The 17,536-nt window shown below is 38.9% G+C and overlaps 1 protein-coding gene across 4 annotated transcripts in view; it reads right to left on the reverse strand.

Annotated features, from left to right (window-relative positions):
* The window catches only part of mim (missing-in-metastasis), a 323,746-nt gene that overhangs the window by 59,088 nt on the left and 247,122 nt on the right, over positions 1–17,536 (reverse strand). For 3 of the 4 annotated variants that reach the window (XM_071676353.1, XM_071676354.1, XM_071676352.1), the window contains one exon: positions 10,838–10,957. The exons of the other annotated variant lie outside the window; for it this stretch is intronic. In XM_071676353.1, coding sequence (XP_071532454.1) covers positions 10,838–10,957 — 120 coding nt within the window. The remainder of the gene's footprint in view (positions 1–10,837; positions 10,958–17,536) is intronic. 4 annotated transcript variants of the gene reach the window in all.

Raw genomic sequence — 17,536 nt, forward strand, 5'->3', positions numbered from 1 at the left:
CTTTCGTCTGTTTCCTTGCGCTACCTCGCAATACGCGGGAGACAGCGACAAAGCAAAAAAAAAAAGAAAAAGAAAAATATGTATATATATATATATATATATATATATATATATATATATATATATATATATATAAGGTGGCCATGAAGATAGAGTCTCCATGATTGGTGAAATCCAATATTGCTTCTTCGCCTTTAGTGCATAATCCTTAACAGGCCATTGGCAGGAGGTAACTCTTGCTCAGTGTTAGCAAAGGTTCCTACCTTAAGTTCTTACAGACTACTTCTACCTTAATGCTTCTGCCTAATGTTCCTACCAACTTCTTCCATTGAATGTCAGTGGAGGAAACAAATAGATATGTGCAGTATTTCAGGGAAACATTTCCTCCATTTTCACCTCACATTACATTGGCTAATGGGAGTAACATAACCAAGGATGGGACTTATCTTTTCCTCTGTGTCATGATTCTTAAGTCACTCTTAAAAAGAATGAGAATGAATGACTTGCACAATGGATGGTATGTACAAAATGAAGAGTTTAGGGACTTTGTGACTGCTTTCTTTAACTAAATTCTTCAGTTCCAGTTGACAATAAATAGCTTGTGCAAGGAGGTGATAATCTGCAGAAACCTGGCAAATTCCTGAACTTCTTTGCACAAAATATCAGACGATGTTCGTCTGAGAAAGAATACTTTCCACATATTCCCTGCGTGTTGTAGAAGGCGACTAAAAGGGAAGGGAGTGGGGGCCTGGAAATCCTCCCCTCTCTTTTTTTTTTTTTTTCCAAAAGAAAGAACAGAGAAGGGGGCCAGGTGAGGATATTCCCTCAAAGGCCCAGTCCTCTGTTCTTAACGCTACCTCGCTAATGCGGGAAATGGCGAATAGTATGAAAAAAAAAAAAAATATATACATATATATATATATATATATATATATATAGTTTTCTCTTTGCTAGTGCTACCTCGCACACACGGTGGGGGAGGGGGATACTATTTCATGTGTGGTGGGGTGGTGACAGGAATGGATGAGGGCAGCAGGTATGAATATGTACATGCCTCTCAGCACATATATATAGGTATTTATATGTGCTTGTGTGGTTGTTGATGTATATGCATGTGTATGTGGGTGGGTTGGGCCATTCTTTCGTCTGTTTCCTTTTGCTACCTTGCTGATGCTGGAGATGGCAATAAAGTATGATATAAATGAAAAAAAATGTATAATTGCTGTTCCTCATGTCAGTGAGTTAGCTCCGGGAAACAGATGAAGAATGGCCCATCCACTTATATACAAATATATATACATAAATGCCCACATACGCCCATATATATATATATATATATATATATATATATATATATATATATATATATATATATATATATAAGGGAGTGGGGGCTGGAAATCCTCCCCTCTCGGTTTTTTTTTTCTTTTTTTTTTCCAAAAGAAGGAACAGAGAAGGGGGCCAGGTGAGGATATTCCCTCAAAGGTCCAGTCCTCTGTTCTTAACGCTACCTCGCAAGTAGGGGAAATGGCGAACAGTATAAAAAAAAAAAATATATATATATATTATACCTGATTGCCATCTCCCATGTCAGCGAGGTAGCACTAGGAAACAGACGAAGAATGGCCCATACACGCACACATACATGCATGTACATACATATGCATTCACAGACATATACATATATACATATGTCCATATTCATACTTGCTTGCCTTCATCCATTCCTGGTGCTACCATGCACCACTAGAAACAGCATTGCTACCCCCCTGTTTCAGCAGGAAAATGGACAAAAATGGCCACATACATTCACACTCAGTCTCTAGCTGTCATGTTTTGTGCACCGAAACCACAGCTCCTTATTCACATCCAGGCCCCGAAGACCTTTCCATGGTTTACTACAGACGTCTCACATGCCCTGTTTCAGTCCACTAAAAGCATGTCAACCCCTGTATACCACATCATTCCAATTCACTCTATTCCTTGCATGCCTCTCACCCTCCTGTATGTTCAGGCCCTGAGCACTCATAATCCTTTTCACTCCATCCTTCTATCTTCCATCCTCCATCTCCAATTTGGTTTCCTGCTTCTCCTTGTTCCCTCCATCTCTGACACATATATCCTCTTTGTCAATCTTTCCTCACTCAGATTCTCTCCATATATCCAAACCATTTCAACACACCCTCTTCAGCTTTCTCAACCACACTCTTTTTATTTCCCCACATCTCTCTTACCCTTTCATTACTTACTTGATCAAACCACCTCACATCACATATCATCCTCAAACATTTCATTTCCAACATATCCATCCTCCACATACAACCCAATCTATAACCCATGCCTCGCAACCTTATCATATTGTTGGAACTACTATCCTTCAAATATATAACCATTTTTGCTCCCCGAGATAAAAGTCCTCTCCTTCCACACATTCTTCATCACTCCCAAAACCTTTGCCCCCTCCCCCACCCTATGACTCACTTCTGTTTCCATGGTTCAATTCTCTGCCACATCCACTCCCAGATATCTAAAATACCTCACTTCCTCCAGTTTTTCTCCTTTCAAACATACATCCCGATTAACTTGTCCCTCAACCCTACTGAACCAAATAACCTTGCTCTTATTCACATTTACTCTCAACCTTCTCCTTTCAAACACTTTTCCAAACTCAGTCACCATCTTCTACAGTTTCTCCCTCAAATCAGCCACCAAAGCTGTGCCATTGGCAAACAACAGCTGACTCACTTTGCAGGCCCTCTCATTCCCAACAGACTGCATACTTGCCCCTCTCTCCAAAACTCTTGCATTTACCTCCCTAACCACCCCATCCATAAACACACACACACACACATATATATATATATATATATATATATATATATATATATATATATATATATATATATTGGAAAGGATCACAATTTTGCGCGTGATCAAGATATTCCTATGAGTCCACGGGGAAAATGAAACACGAAAAGTTCCCAAGTGCACTTTCGTGTAATAATCACATCATCAGGGGAGACACAAAAGAGAAATATAACAGTCAGTTGATATACATTGAAGAGACGAAGCTAGGACGCCATTTGGTAAACATGTAATTGTCCAAAACATACAACGAGCGTTCATAAACTTTTCATTTTACAAATCTTATCAACAATAAAGTTATCTAATTTGTACAGACCATCACTAATATTAAGATTATAATTCTTTGTGTATTCAATAATAGAAGATTCAATGATATTTCTCTTGGTAATAGAGTTAGAATTAACAACTGATATGGCGTTACTCCAGTCAATACAATGATCATAGTTTTCAACATGATTAAACAAGGCATCTGATTCTTGTCCCATTCTTATACTATATTTATGTTGCTTAAGTCTAACAGAAAGATCCTTACCAGTCTGACCAACATAAAATTTATCACAGTTTCCACAAGGAACTTTATAGATGCAACCAAGAGAATTTTCTGGTAAATTCCTGATTAAGATATTCTTTATAGTATTATTGTTGATAAAGGCAACATCTACATTAAAGGATTGAAGCAACATGGGAAGCAAAGTGAAATTATTATTAAAAGGGAGAACTAAAAGATTCTTGGTGTCAATGGGAGGTTTGGGCTCAACTCTATAAAATGATTTCTTTGCTAACTTAAGGGATTTATCAATGAAAGATCTAGGGTACTTTAACTTAGATCCAATAGAATATATCTTCTCAAACTCATCATCAATAAACTCTGGACTGCAAATACGTAATGCCCTTAGGAACATAGATTGAAATGATGATAATTTAACTCTGTCATGTTGAGATGAGTAATAATGGATATATGAGCATACAATGGTGGGTTTTCTGTATATGCTAAACTTAAACTTGTTTCCTTGTCTATGGATCATGCAATCTAAAAATGGTAACATACCATTATTTTCATTTTCTACAGTAAATTTGATGGAAGGTACTAAATTGTTAAGTAAGGGGAGAAATATTTGTAAATTTTCATTTGTTGGCCAAACACAAAGAACATCATATACATACCTAAACCAAATTGCATTAGAAGGTAAGATATCCTTTAGTAATTTTCTTTCAAAAAATTCCATATAAAGATTACTTAGTACAAGTGAAAGAGGGTTACCCATTGCCATATCAAACTTTTGAGCATAATAATTTCCATTAAATTGAAATGCATGGTCTTTTATATACAATTTTATCAGTTCAATGAAATTAGACTTTGAAACAGGTAAATGAATATCATCCAAGACATCAAATAAATATTCTAAAAGGTCATCAACTGGAACTTTAGTGAAAAGTGAGGAAACATCAAAGCTAACTAGTTTGAAATCAAAATTAATATTGATATTGTTTAGCTTGTTGGCTAAATCTACAATGTTCATGATATTAGAATTTGATACCTTACCCACTAACAGGCTTAATAAGGAAACTAACCATTTTGATAATTTATATGTGATGGAGCCTACTGAACTCACTATAGGTCTTGCTGGAAAATTTTGTTTATGTGTTTTGTTAAGTCCATACATATATGGCAATGAAGGGGACAAAGATGACAAATTTTTGATAAGAGAAATGTTACCTTTCAACAACAACTTCATTTCTTTATTGAAGTGAGAATTAACTGCTTCTAAGGGATTTTTACTAAGTTTAGAATATGTTGTGTTATCATTTAGAAGATCATTCATTTTAGATAAATAGTTACTTTTGTCTAAAATCACAACAGTGTTAGCCTTATCTGCTTTAGTAATATGTATATCCTTGACTTTTTTAAGGTGTTAATAGCTCTTATGAATCTTTTAGGGCAATTAGCTTCAACTGGTTTTGACAAACTGGCATACACTAAACCCTTGCAAATATTAATATCATCATTACTTAAATTACTGTATTTTTCTAAATTACAAAGGTGGAAAGATGGAGTGAAAAAGATTTTGAGTGATCGGGGCCTGAACATGCAGGAGGGTGAAAGGCGGGCAAGGAATAGAGTGAACTGAATCGATGTGGTATACCGGGGTTGACGTGCTGTCAATGGATTGAATCAGGGCATGTGAAGCGTCTGGGGTAAACCATGGAAAGTTCTGTGGGGCCTGGATGTGGAAAGGGAGCTGTGGTTTCGGGCATTATTGCATGACAGCTAGAGACTGAGTGTGAACGAATGGGGCCTTTGTTGTCTTTTCCTAACGCTACCTCACACACATGAGGGGGGAGAGGGATGTTATTCCATGTGTGGCGAGGTGGCGATGGGAATGAATAAAGGCAGACAGTGTGAATTGTGTGCATGTGTATATATGTATGTGTCTGTGTGTGTATATATATGTGTACATTGAGATGTATGGGTATGTATATTTGCGTGTGTGGACGTATGTATATACATGTGTATGGGGGTGGGTTGGGCCATTTCTTTCGTCTGTTTCCTTGCGCTACCTCGCAAACGCGGGACACAGCGACAAAGCAAAAAAAAAAAAAAAAAAAAAATATACACACACAAACACACACTTTTTTTTTCTTTTCTTTTTTTTTTTTTTTTTAATTTTCCAAAAGAAGGAATAGAGAACTGGGCTACCTCGCTAATGCGGGAAATGGCGAATAGTTTGAAAGAAATATATATATATATATATATATATATATATATATATATATATATATATATATATATATATATATATATATATACACAGTCATATACATCAATTCATGTGTACCACAAAAATATTCTTAAATTATTGAAAACAAGGACAATACTTTCATTAAATCAAAACATATGATGTAAATGCCTTACTTCACCAACTGTTAAGCATCAAAAAAGTGAGACAACCAGGACAGACTGATTCTCTTAAAATTACTGAACTTTATCTTACTTCATCTTCAGCACATCTTCCCAGTAATATGCTAATGTACAAGAAACATTAAACATAGTTAAAATCTCTCATTACACTTGCAATATTTAACATTCATCACAAAGATCTGGATGATATTTATTGAGATAGTTTTGCAACAATAATTTGAATATAAGCTGCCTTCTCAGCCCACAAAAACTGACATGAAGAAATGTTCTTAATTATGGGAAAGTCCCAGAGTTACTAACTGCACTGTTTACACTGGAGGAAATTCTGAGTCATCATCAAACTTAAGGACACTCTTTGGAGGCGATTCACAAGCAGTAGCCATCTCACTCATTTTGTCTGTTTCAACGCGCTTTTCTGTTCTTTTCACATTCCAGTGTTCTAATCGTCTCTGCTTCCTTTTCTCCCTTGCCTTTCTTCGGATTAAGACGATATTAAGTTATCATAAATGTAGTAGGAAGCATTTCCGGTGTCTTTCAGACGGTGTGAATTGTGTACATGTGTATATGTGTGTGTGTGTGTGTCTGTGTGTATATATATGAGTGCGTTGAGATGTATGGGTGTGTGTGTTTGTGTGTGTGGACGTGTATGTGTGTACGTGTGTATGTGGGTGGGTTGGGCCGTTCTTTCGTGTGTTTCCTTGGCTGCCTTGCTGACGTGGGGGGCTTATTTAATGTATGTATGACTCATGGTGAGGTGCCTGAGGATTGGCGGAATGCGTGCATAGTGCCATTGTACAAAGGTAAAGGGGATAAGAGTGAGTGCTCAAATTACAGAGGTATAAGTTTGTTGAGTATTCCTGGTAAATTATATGGGAGGGTATTGAATGAGAGGGTGAAGGTATGTACAGAGCATCAGATTGGGGAAGAGCAGTGTGGTTTCAGAAGTGGTAGAGGATGTGTGGATCAGGTGTTTGCTTTGAAAAATGTATGTGAGAAATACTTAGAAAAGCAAATGGATTTGTATGTAGCATTTATGGACCTGGAGAAGGCATATGATAGAGTTGATAGAGATGCTCTGTCGAAGGTATTAAGAATATATGGTGTGGGAGGCAAGTTGTTAGAAGTAGTGAAAAGTTTTTATCGAGGATGTAAGGCATGTGTACGTGTAGGAAGAGAGGAAAGTGATTGGTTCTCAGTGAATGTAGGTTTGCGGCAGGGGTGTGTGATGTCTCCATGGTTGTTTAATTTGTTTATGGATGGGGTTGTTAGGGAGGTGAATGCAAGAGTTTTGGAAAGAGGGGCAAGTATGAAGTCTGTTGGGGATGAGAGAGCTTGGGAAGTGAGTCAGTTGTTGTTCGCTGATGATACAGCGCTGGTGGCTGATTCATGTGAGAAACTGCAGAAGCTGGTGACTGAGTTTGGTAAAGTGTGTGAAAGAAGAAAGTTAAGAGTAAATGTGAGTAAGAGCAAGGTTATTAGGTACAGTAGGGTTGAGGGTCAAGTCAATTGGGAGGTGAGTTTGAATGGAGAAAAACTGGAGGAAGTAAAGTGTTTTAGATATCTGGGAGTGGATCTGGCAGCGGATGGAACCATGGAAGCGGAAGTGGATCATAGGATGGGGGAGGGGGCGAAAATTCTGGGAGCCTTGAAGAATGTGTGGAAGTCGAGAACATTATCTCGGAAAGCAAAAATGGGTATGTTTGAAGGAATAGTGGTTCCAACAATGTTGTATGGTCGCGAGGCGTGGGCTATGGATAGAGTTGTGCGCAGGAGGATGGATGTGCTGGAAATGAGATGTTTAAGGACAATGTGTGGTGTGAGGTGGTTTGATCGAGTAAGTAACGTAAGGGTAAGAGAGATGTGTGGAAATAAAAAGAGCGTGGAAATAAAAAGAGCGTGGTTGAGAGAGCAGAAGAGGGTGTTTTGAAATGGTTTGGGCACATGGAGAGAATGAGTGAGGAAAGATTGACCAAGAGGATATATGTGTCGGAGGTGGAGGGAACGAGGAGAAGAGGGAGACCAAATTGGAGGTGGAAAGATGGAGTGAAAAAGATTTTGTGTGATCGGGGCCTGAACATGCAGGAGGGTGAAAGGAGGGCAAGGAATAGAGTGAATTGGAGCGATGTGGTATACAGGGGTTGACGTGCTGTCAGTGGATTGAATCAAGGCATGTGAAGCGTCCGGGGTAAACCATGGAAAGCTGTGTAGGTATGTATATTTGTGTGTGTGGACGTGTGTATGTACATGTGTATGGGGGGGGTTGGGCCATTTCTTTCGTCTGTTTCCTTGCGCTACCTCGCAATACGCGGGAGACAGCGACAAAGCAAAAAAAAAAAGAAAAAGAAAAATATGTATATATATATATATATATATATATATATATATATATATATATATATATATATAAGGTGGCCATGAAGATAGAGTCTCCATGATTGGTGAAATCCAATATTGCTTCTTCGCCTTTAGTGCATAATCCTTAACAGGCCATTGGCAGGAGGTAACTCTTGCTCAGTGTTAGCAAAGGTTCCTACCTTAAGTTCTTACAGACTACTTCTACCTTAATGCTTCTGCCTAATGTTCCTACCAACTTCTTCCATTGAATGTCAGTGGAGGAAACAAATAGATATGTGCAGTATTTCAGGGAAACATTTCCTCCATTTTCACCTCACATTACATTGGCTAATGGGAGTAACATAACCAAGGATGGGACTTATCTTTTCCTCTGTGTCATGATTCTTAAGTCACTCTTAAAAAGAATGAGAATGAATGACTTGCACAATGGATGGTATGTACAAAATGAAGAGTTTAGGGACTTTGTGACTGCTTTCTTTAACTAAATTCTTCAGTTCCAGTTGACAATAAATAGCTTGTGCAAGGAGGTGATAATCTGCAGAAACCTGGCAAATTCCTGAACTTCTTTGCACAAAATATCAGACGATGTTCGTCTGAGAAAGAATACTTTCCACATATTCCCTGCGTGTTGTAGAAGGCGACTAAAAGGGAAGGGAGTGGGGGCCTGGAAATCCTCCCCTCTCTTTTTTTTTTTTTTCCAAAAGAAAGAACAGAGAAGGGGGCCAGGTGAGGATATTCCCTCAAAGGCCCAGTCCTCTGTTCTTAACGCTACCTCGCTAATGCGGGAAATGGCGAATAGTATGAAAAAAAAAAAAAAATATATACATATATATATATATATATATATATATATAGTTTTCTCTTTGCTAGTGCTACCTCGCACACACGGTGGGGGAGGGGGATACTATTTCATGTGTGGTGGGGTGGTGACAGGAATGGATGAGGGCAGCAGGTATGAATATGTACATGCCTCTCAGCACATATATATAGGTATTTATATGTGCTTGTGTGGTTGTTGATGTATATGCATGTGTATGTGGGTGGGTTGGGCCATTCTTTCGTCTGTTTCCTTTTGCTACCTTGCTGATGCTGGAGATGGCAATAAAGTATGATATAAATGAAAAAAAATGTATAATTGCTGTTCCTCATGTCAGTGAGTTAGCTCCGGGAAACAGATGAAGAATGGCCCATCCACTTATATACAAATATATATACATAAATGCCCACATACGCCCATATATATATATATATATATATATATATATATATATATATATATATATATATATATATATATAAGGGAGTGGGGGCTGGAAATCCTCCCCTCTCGGTTTTTTTTTTCTTTTTTTTTTCCAAAAGAAGGAACAGAGAAGGGGGCCAGGTGAGGATATTCCCTCAAAGGTCCAGTCCTCTGTTCTTAACGCTACCTCGCAAGTAGGGGAAATGGCGAACAGTATAAAAAAAAAAAATATATATATATATTATACCTGATTGCCATCTCCCATGTCAGCGAGGTAGCACTAGGAAACAGACGAAGAATGGCCCATACACGCACACATACATGCATGTACATACATATGCATTCACAGACATATACATATATACATATGTCCATATTCATACTTGCTTGCCTTCATCCATTCCTGGTGCTACCATGCACCACTAGAAACAGCATTGCTACCCCCTGTTTCAGCAGGAAAATGGACAAAAATGGCCACATACATTCACACTCAGTCTCTAGCTGTCATGTTTTGTGCACCGAAACCACAGCTCCTTATTCACATCCAGGCCCCGAAGACCTTTCCATGGTTTACTACAGACGTCTCACATGCCCTGTTTCAGTCCACTAAAAGCATGTCAACCCCTGTATACCACATCATTCCAATTCACTCTATTCCTTGCATGCCTCTCACCCTCCTGTATGTTCAGGCCCTGAGCACTCATAATCCTTTTCACTCCATCCTTCTATCTTCCATCCTCCATCTCCAATTTGGTTTCCTGCTTCTCCTTGTTCCCTCCATCTCTGACACATATATCCTCTTTGTCAATCTTTCCTCACTCAGATTCTCTCCATATATCCAAACCATTTCAACACACCCTCTTCAGCTCTCTCAACCACAATCATTTTATTTCCACACATCCCTCTCACCCTTCCATTTCTTACTCGATCAAATCACCTCACACCACATATTGTCCTTAAACATTTAATTTCCAACACATCCACCTTACTCTGTACAACCTTATCTAAGGCCCGTAACATTGTTGGAGCAACTATTCCTTCAAATATACTCATTTTTGCCCTCCAACATAACGTTTTCTCCTTCCACACATTTTTCATCACTACCAGAATCTTGACCCCCTTCCCACCCTGTGACTCACTTCTGCCTCCATGGTTCCATCCACAGCTAAGTCCACTCCCAGATATCTAAAACACCTCGCTTCCTCCAATTTTTCTTCATTCAAACTTACATCCCAATTAACTTGTCCTTCAGCCCTAATGAACCTAATAACCTTGCTCTTGTTTACATATACTCTCAACTTTCTCCTTTCATAATCTAATATTGTCCATGTTTGTCTTATTGTGTCTGTTACCTTTATCATTTCCTATCACACTTTTAATCACTTACATTCCAAAACAAACTTTCCTTAATACCTTAAGATACTTTCAATTCAGTTTTAAAATCTTTTCAAACTTACAGAGGCAGTGAGGCTTTCCTGGCTGGATGAGGAGAGGTTGTGGTGTAGAGAAGTGCGTGATGATCGTCGAGATATAGTTGCAGTATGGCCTACCAAGGGACTAACACTTCCACTTTCAAGCTAAGAAATTAATGTTTCACTATTATTCATACCACAAGATTAACAGTTCTATCATCAACAAGGAAAAATGAAATTAAGTAAAAATAAACTTTGATTTACATGTTTCTAAAGTACACTTGCACCACTCTAAAAATCAAAGTGTAAAACATTAATAAACAACATGTTTGCTAAATATAAAAGGCAAGGAGCACAGCACAACATGACTGAGGATTAAGCATACCATATTTGACAAAATTCATTTCTGCATTATGCTAACACAAGAGCTAGGCACATGTTTAGTATCCTAGGTTATGGTTTCAGTTGGAAGCAGTATATGTAAGGACATACAAAACTCAATCTAAAATGACTGTCAATTATCTATTTGGTATGCAGTATAGAGTTAGCCATCATTTTACATATGACTGATCATACACATAATTGACTGCAGCATCATCCCTTCCTTGCTCTTACCACAAACAATAGCTTCTTATGTGATTAATGTACTCAAAGCCAGCACTGGAAATTGAGTGACAGGAATATCAATCTACTTCCTAATTCATGCTCTGCCATGATGCAGGCATAGTTTTTACTATGACATATACATCTGCTTTCTCAAAGAAGGATACTTAAAGGAAATCAACTTATTCTGACATAAAACTTGCTGAAGGACCATACATCAATGCAAAAATAGTTTTACTATGAAACACATCTCTGCAATATCAGAGAAGCAAGTTCAGAGGACATATTAAACCGGTTAATTTTTTAAGACCATCTGCTGGACTATGTAACAAACAAAAACCAAAATTGTGCACACCACACTAACCCAAATGACCAAGCAATGGTTCCTAAACAGCTACAAAGCTTTTGAAATCAAGTCTATGCCATAAAGGAACAATTTAAAGAAACAGTTGTCTGGAAAAGATAAAAAAATGTGTGTTTAAGGTTACCCTGGAAGGTGATTACATAAAGCATCAAAGAGTTCTTCAAGATCAAGAAATAAGAGGCACTCAGCCAGCAATGTACAGAGCTGTTAATTAAAACTTAAAGAAATCAAAACAACATCCATCAGCAGGGTTTTTGAGAGGTGACTACCATACACTCTGCCAGATATTTTTGAGTCTTATGTATGGAAAACAATCTTAGCTAGTCTTGGTCACTGACCATATACTTCCTGCTTCTCACTCTCTCTATGACTATAATACCATGCAGAGTTGTGGTTCCTTCCCTCATGCAGCATACTCACCATCCACAGGTTGAAGAATATGTGGAAGGCCAGAACATTATCTCGGAGAGCAAAAATGGGTATGTTTGAAGGAATAGTGGTTCTAACTATGTTATATGGTTACAAGGCATGGGCTATAGATAGGGTTGTGCGGAGAAGGGTAGATGTGTTGGAAATGAGATGTTTGAGAACAATATGCAATGTGAGGTGGTTTGATCATGGAAGTAATGAAGGGGTAAGAGAGATATGTGGTAATAAAAAGAGCGTGGTTGAGAGAGCAGAAGAGGGTGTTTGAAATGGTTTGGTCACATGGAGAGAATGAATGAGGAAAGACTGACAAAGAGGATATATGTGTCAGAGGTGAAAGAAACGAGAAGAAATGGGAGACCAAATTGGAGGTGAAAGGATGGAGTGAAAAAGATTTTGAGTGATTGGGGCCTGAACATACAGGAGGGTGAAAGGCGTGCAAGGAATAGAGTGAATTGGAATGATATGGTATACTGAGGTTGATGTGCTGTCAATGGATTAAACCAGAGCATGTGAATCGCCTGGGGTAAACCATGGAAAGTTTAGTGGGGCCTAGAGGTGGAAAGGGAGCTGTGGTTTCGGTGCATTACACACGACAGCTAGAGACTAAGTGTGAATGAATGTGGCCTTTGTTGTCTTTTCTTAGCACTACCTTGCACATGTGCAGGGGGAGGGGGGTGCCATTTCATGTGTGGCGGGGTGGCGAGGGAAATGGATGAAGGCAGCAAGCATGAATATGTACATGTGTATATATGTATGTCTGTGTTTGTATATGTATGTATATGTTGAAATGAACAGGTATATATATGTACGTGTGTGGGCATGTATGTATATACATGTGTATGTGGGTGGAATGAGCCATTCTTTCGTCTGTTTCCTTGCATTACCTCGCTAACGCAGGGGACAACAACAAAGTATGATAAATATGATAAACAGATGAATAAACATTATTTGCTTTGTCGCTGTCTCCCACATTAGCGAGGTAACACAAGGAAACAGACAAAAGAATGGCCCAACCCACCCACATACACATGCATATACATACACGTCCACACATGCAAATATACATACCTATACATCTCAATGTATACATATATATACAGACATAGACATTTCTTTCTTTCTTTCATACTATTCGCCATTTCCCGCATTAGCAAGGTAGCTTTAAGAACAGAGGACTGGACCTTTGAAGGAATATCCTCACCTGGCCCCCTTCTCTGTTTCTTCTTTTGGAAAATTAAAAAAAACTGAGAGGGAAGGATTTCCAGCCCCCCCGCTCCCTTCTCTTTTAGTCGCCTTCTACGACACGCAGGGAATACGTGGGAAGTATTCTTTTTCCCCTATCCCCAGGGATAGACACAGACATATATATATATGAAATAACATGAAATAACAACTCCCTCCCCCTGCATGTGCACGAGGTAGCACTAAGAAAAGACAACAAAGGCCATATTCGTTCACACTCAGTCTCTAGCTGTTATGTATAATGCACTGAAACCACAGCTCCCTTTCCACATCCAGGCCCCACAGATCTTTCCATGGTTTACCCCAGATGCTTCACATGCCTTGGTTCAATCCATTGACAGCACGTTGACAATAAGTAAACATATATATATATATATATATATATATATTCATATCCCTGGGGATAGAGGAGAAAGAATACATCCCACGTATTCCCCATGTGTCATAGAAGGCAACTAAAGGGTGCAGGAGAAGGGGTCTGGAAACCCTCCCCTCCTTGTATTTAACTTTCTATAAGAGGAAACAGAAGGAGTCATGTGGGGAGTGCTCATCCTCCTCGAAGGCTCAGACTGAGGTGTCTAAATGCGTGTGGATGTAACCAAGATGAGAAAAAAGGAGAGATAGGTAGTATGTTTGAGGAAAGGAACCTGAATGTTTTGGCTCTGACTGAAACGAAGCTCAAGGGTAAAGGGGAAGAGTGGTTTGGAAATGCGTTTGGGGGGAGGGGGGTGTCATTTCATGTGTGGCGGGGTGGCAACAGGAATGAATAAAAGCAGCAGGTATGAATTAGGTACATGTGTATATATGTATATGTCTGTGTGTGTATATATATATTATATTTATTTATTTGCTTTGTCACTGTCTCCCACGTTAGCGAGGTAGCGCAAGGAAACAGACGAAAGAATGGCCCAACCCACCCACATACACATGTATATACATACACATCCACACACGCAAATATACATACCTATACATCTCAAAGAATACATATATATACACACACAGACATATACATATATACACATGTACATAATTCATACTGTCTGCCTTTATTCATTCCCATCGCCACCCCGCCACAATGAAATAACAACCCCCTCCCCCTCATGTGTGCGAGGTAGCGCTAGGAAAAGACAACAAAGGCCACATATATATCCTTGGGGATAGGGGAGAAAGAATACTTCCCACGTATTCCCTGCGTGTCGTAAAAGGTGACTAAAAGGGGAGGGAGCGGGGGGCTGGAAATCCTCCCCTCTCAATATTTGTTTTAATTTTCCAAAAGAAGGAACAGAGAAGGGGGCCAGGTGAGGATATTCCCTCAAAGGCCCAGTTCTCTGATCTTAACGCTACCTCGCTAATGCGGGAAATGGCGAATAGTATGAAAGAAAAAGAAAAGATTTCTATTTATATTATATATATATCTATATTATATATCTTTTCTTTTTTTCATACTATTCACCATTTCCCGCACTAGCGAGGTAGCGTTAAGACAAGAGGACTGGGCCTTTGAGGGAATATCCTCACCTGGCCCTCTTCTCTGTTCCTTCTTTTGGAAAATTAAAAAAAAATGAGAGGGGAGGATTTCCAGCCCCCCGCTCCCTTCCCATTTAGTCGCCTTCTACGACACGCAGGGAATACGTGGGAAGTATTCTTTCTCCCCTATCCCCAGGGATAAATGGGTATGTTTGAAGGAATAGTGGTTCCAACAATGTTGTATGGCTGCGAGGCGTGGGCTATGGATAGAGTTGTGCGCAGGAGGATGGATGTGCTGGAAATGAGATGTTTGAGGACAATGTGTGGTGTGAGGTGGTTTGATCGAGTAAGTAACGTAAGGGTAAGAGAGATGTGTGGAAATAAAAAGAGCGTGGTTGAGAGAGCAGAAGAGGGTGTTTTGAAATGGTTCGGGCACATGGAGAGAATGAGTGAGGAAAGATTGACCAAGAGAATATATGTGTCGGAGGTGGAGGGAACGAGGAGAAGAGGGAGACCAAATTGGAGGTGGAAAGATGGAGTGAAAAAGATTTTGTGTGATCGGGGCCTGAACATGCAGGAGGGTGAAAGGAGGGCAAGGAATAGAGTGAATTGGAGCGATGTGGTATACTGGGGTTGACGTGCTGTCAGTGGATTGAATCAAGGCATGTGAAGCGTCTGGGGTAAACCATGGAAAGCTGTGTAGGTATGTATATTTGCGTGTGTGGACGTATGTATATACATGTGTATGGGGGTGGGTTGGGCCATTTCTTTCGTCTGTTTCCTTGCGCTACCTCGCAAACGCGGGAGACAGCGACAAAGCAAAAAAAAAAAAAAAAAAAAATATATTATTTCCATGTGTGGCGAGGTGGCGATGGGAATGAATAAGGGCAGACAGTGTGAATTGTGTGCATGGGTATATATGTATGAGTCTGTGTGTGTATATATATGTGTACATTGAGATGTATAGGTATGTATATTTGCTTGTGTGGACATGCATGTATATACATGTTTATAGGGGTGGGTTGGGCCATTTCTTTCGTCTGTTTCCTTGCGCTACCTCGCAAACGTGGGAGACAGCGACAAAGCAAAATAAAAAAAATAATAATATATTATTTCTTATTATTTTGCTTTGTCGCTGTCTCCTGCATTAGTGAGGTGTATATATATATTCTTTCTTTCTTTCAAACTATTCGCCATTTCCTGCATTAGCAAGGTAGAGTTAAGAACAGAGGACTGGGCCTCTGAGGGAATATCCTCACCTGGCCCCCTTCTCTGTTCCTTCTTTTGGAAAATTAAAAAAAAAACAAGAGGGGAGGATTTCCAGCCCCCCACTCCCTCCCCTTTCAGTCGCCTTCTACGACACGCAGGGAATATATATATATATATATATATATATATATATATATATATATATATATATATATATATATATATGTATATCGACTGACTGTTATATTTCTCTCTTGTGTCTCCCCTGATGATGTGATTATTACACGAAAGTGTACTTGGGAACTTTTCGTGTTTCATTTTCCCCGTGGACTCATAGGAAAATATATATATATATATATATATATATATATATATATATATATATATATATATATATATATATATATATATATATATATATATATATGTATGTGTATATATGTATATATATATATATATATATATATATATATATATATATATATATATATATATATATATATATACATATACAAAAGATGCTTGTGGCATGAGAAGAGTGGGAGGTGGGTTGATTAGAAAGGGTAGTGAGTGGTGGGATGAAGAAGTAAGAGTATTAGTGAAAGAGAAGAGAGAGGCATTTGGACGATTTTTGCAGGGAAAAAATGCAATTGAGTGGGATATGTATAAAAGAAAGAGACAGGAGGTCAAGAGAAAGGTGCAAGAGGTGAAAAAAAGGGCAAATGAGAGTTGGGGTGAGAGAGTATCATTAAATTTTAGGGAGAATAAAAAGATGTTCTGGAAGGAGGTAAATAAAGTGCGTAAGACAAGGGAGCAAATGGGAACTTCAGTGAAGGGCGCAAATGGGGAGGTGATAACAAGTAGTGGTGATGTGAGAAGGAGATGGAGTGAGTATTTCGAAGGTTTGTTGAATGTGTTTGATGATAGAGTGGCAGATATAGGGTGTTTTGGTCGAGGTGGTGTGCAAAGTGAGAGGGTTAGGGAAAATGATTTGGTAAACAGAGAAGAGGTAGTGAAAGCTTTGCGGAAGATGAAAGCCGGCAAGGCAGCAGGTTTGGATGGTATTGCAGGGGAATTTATTAAAAAAGGGGGTGACTGTATTGTTGACTGGTTGGTAAGGTTATTTAATGTATGTATGACTCATGGTGAGGTGCCTGAGGATTGGCGGAATGCGTGCATAGTCCCATTGTACAAAGGCAAAGGGGATAAGAGTGAGTGCTCAAATTACAGAGGTATAAGTTTGTTGAGTATTCCTGGTAAATTATATGGGAGGGTATTGATTGAGAGGGTGAAGGCATGTACAGAGCATCAGATTGGGGAAGAGCAGTGTGGTTTCAGAAGTGGTAGAGGATGTGTGGATCAGGTGTTTGCTTTGAAGAATGTATGTGAGAAATACTTAGAAAAGCAAATGGATTTGTATGTAGCAT

This window comes from Panulirus ornatus, chromosome 23 (assembly GCF_036320965.1).
Source record: "Panulirus ornatus isolate Po-2019 chromosome 23, ASM3632096v1, whole genome shotgun sequence".
Taxonomy (NCBI): Eukaryota; Metazoa; Arthropoda; class Malacostraca; order Decapoda; family Palinuridae; genus Panulirus; species Panulirus ornatus.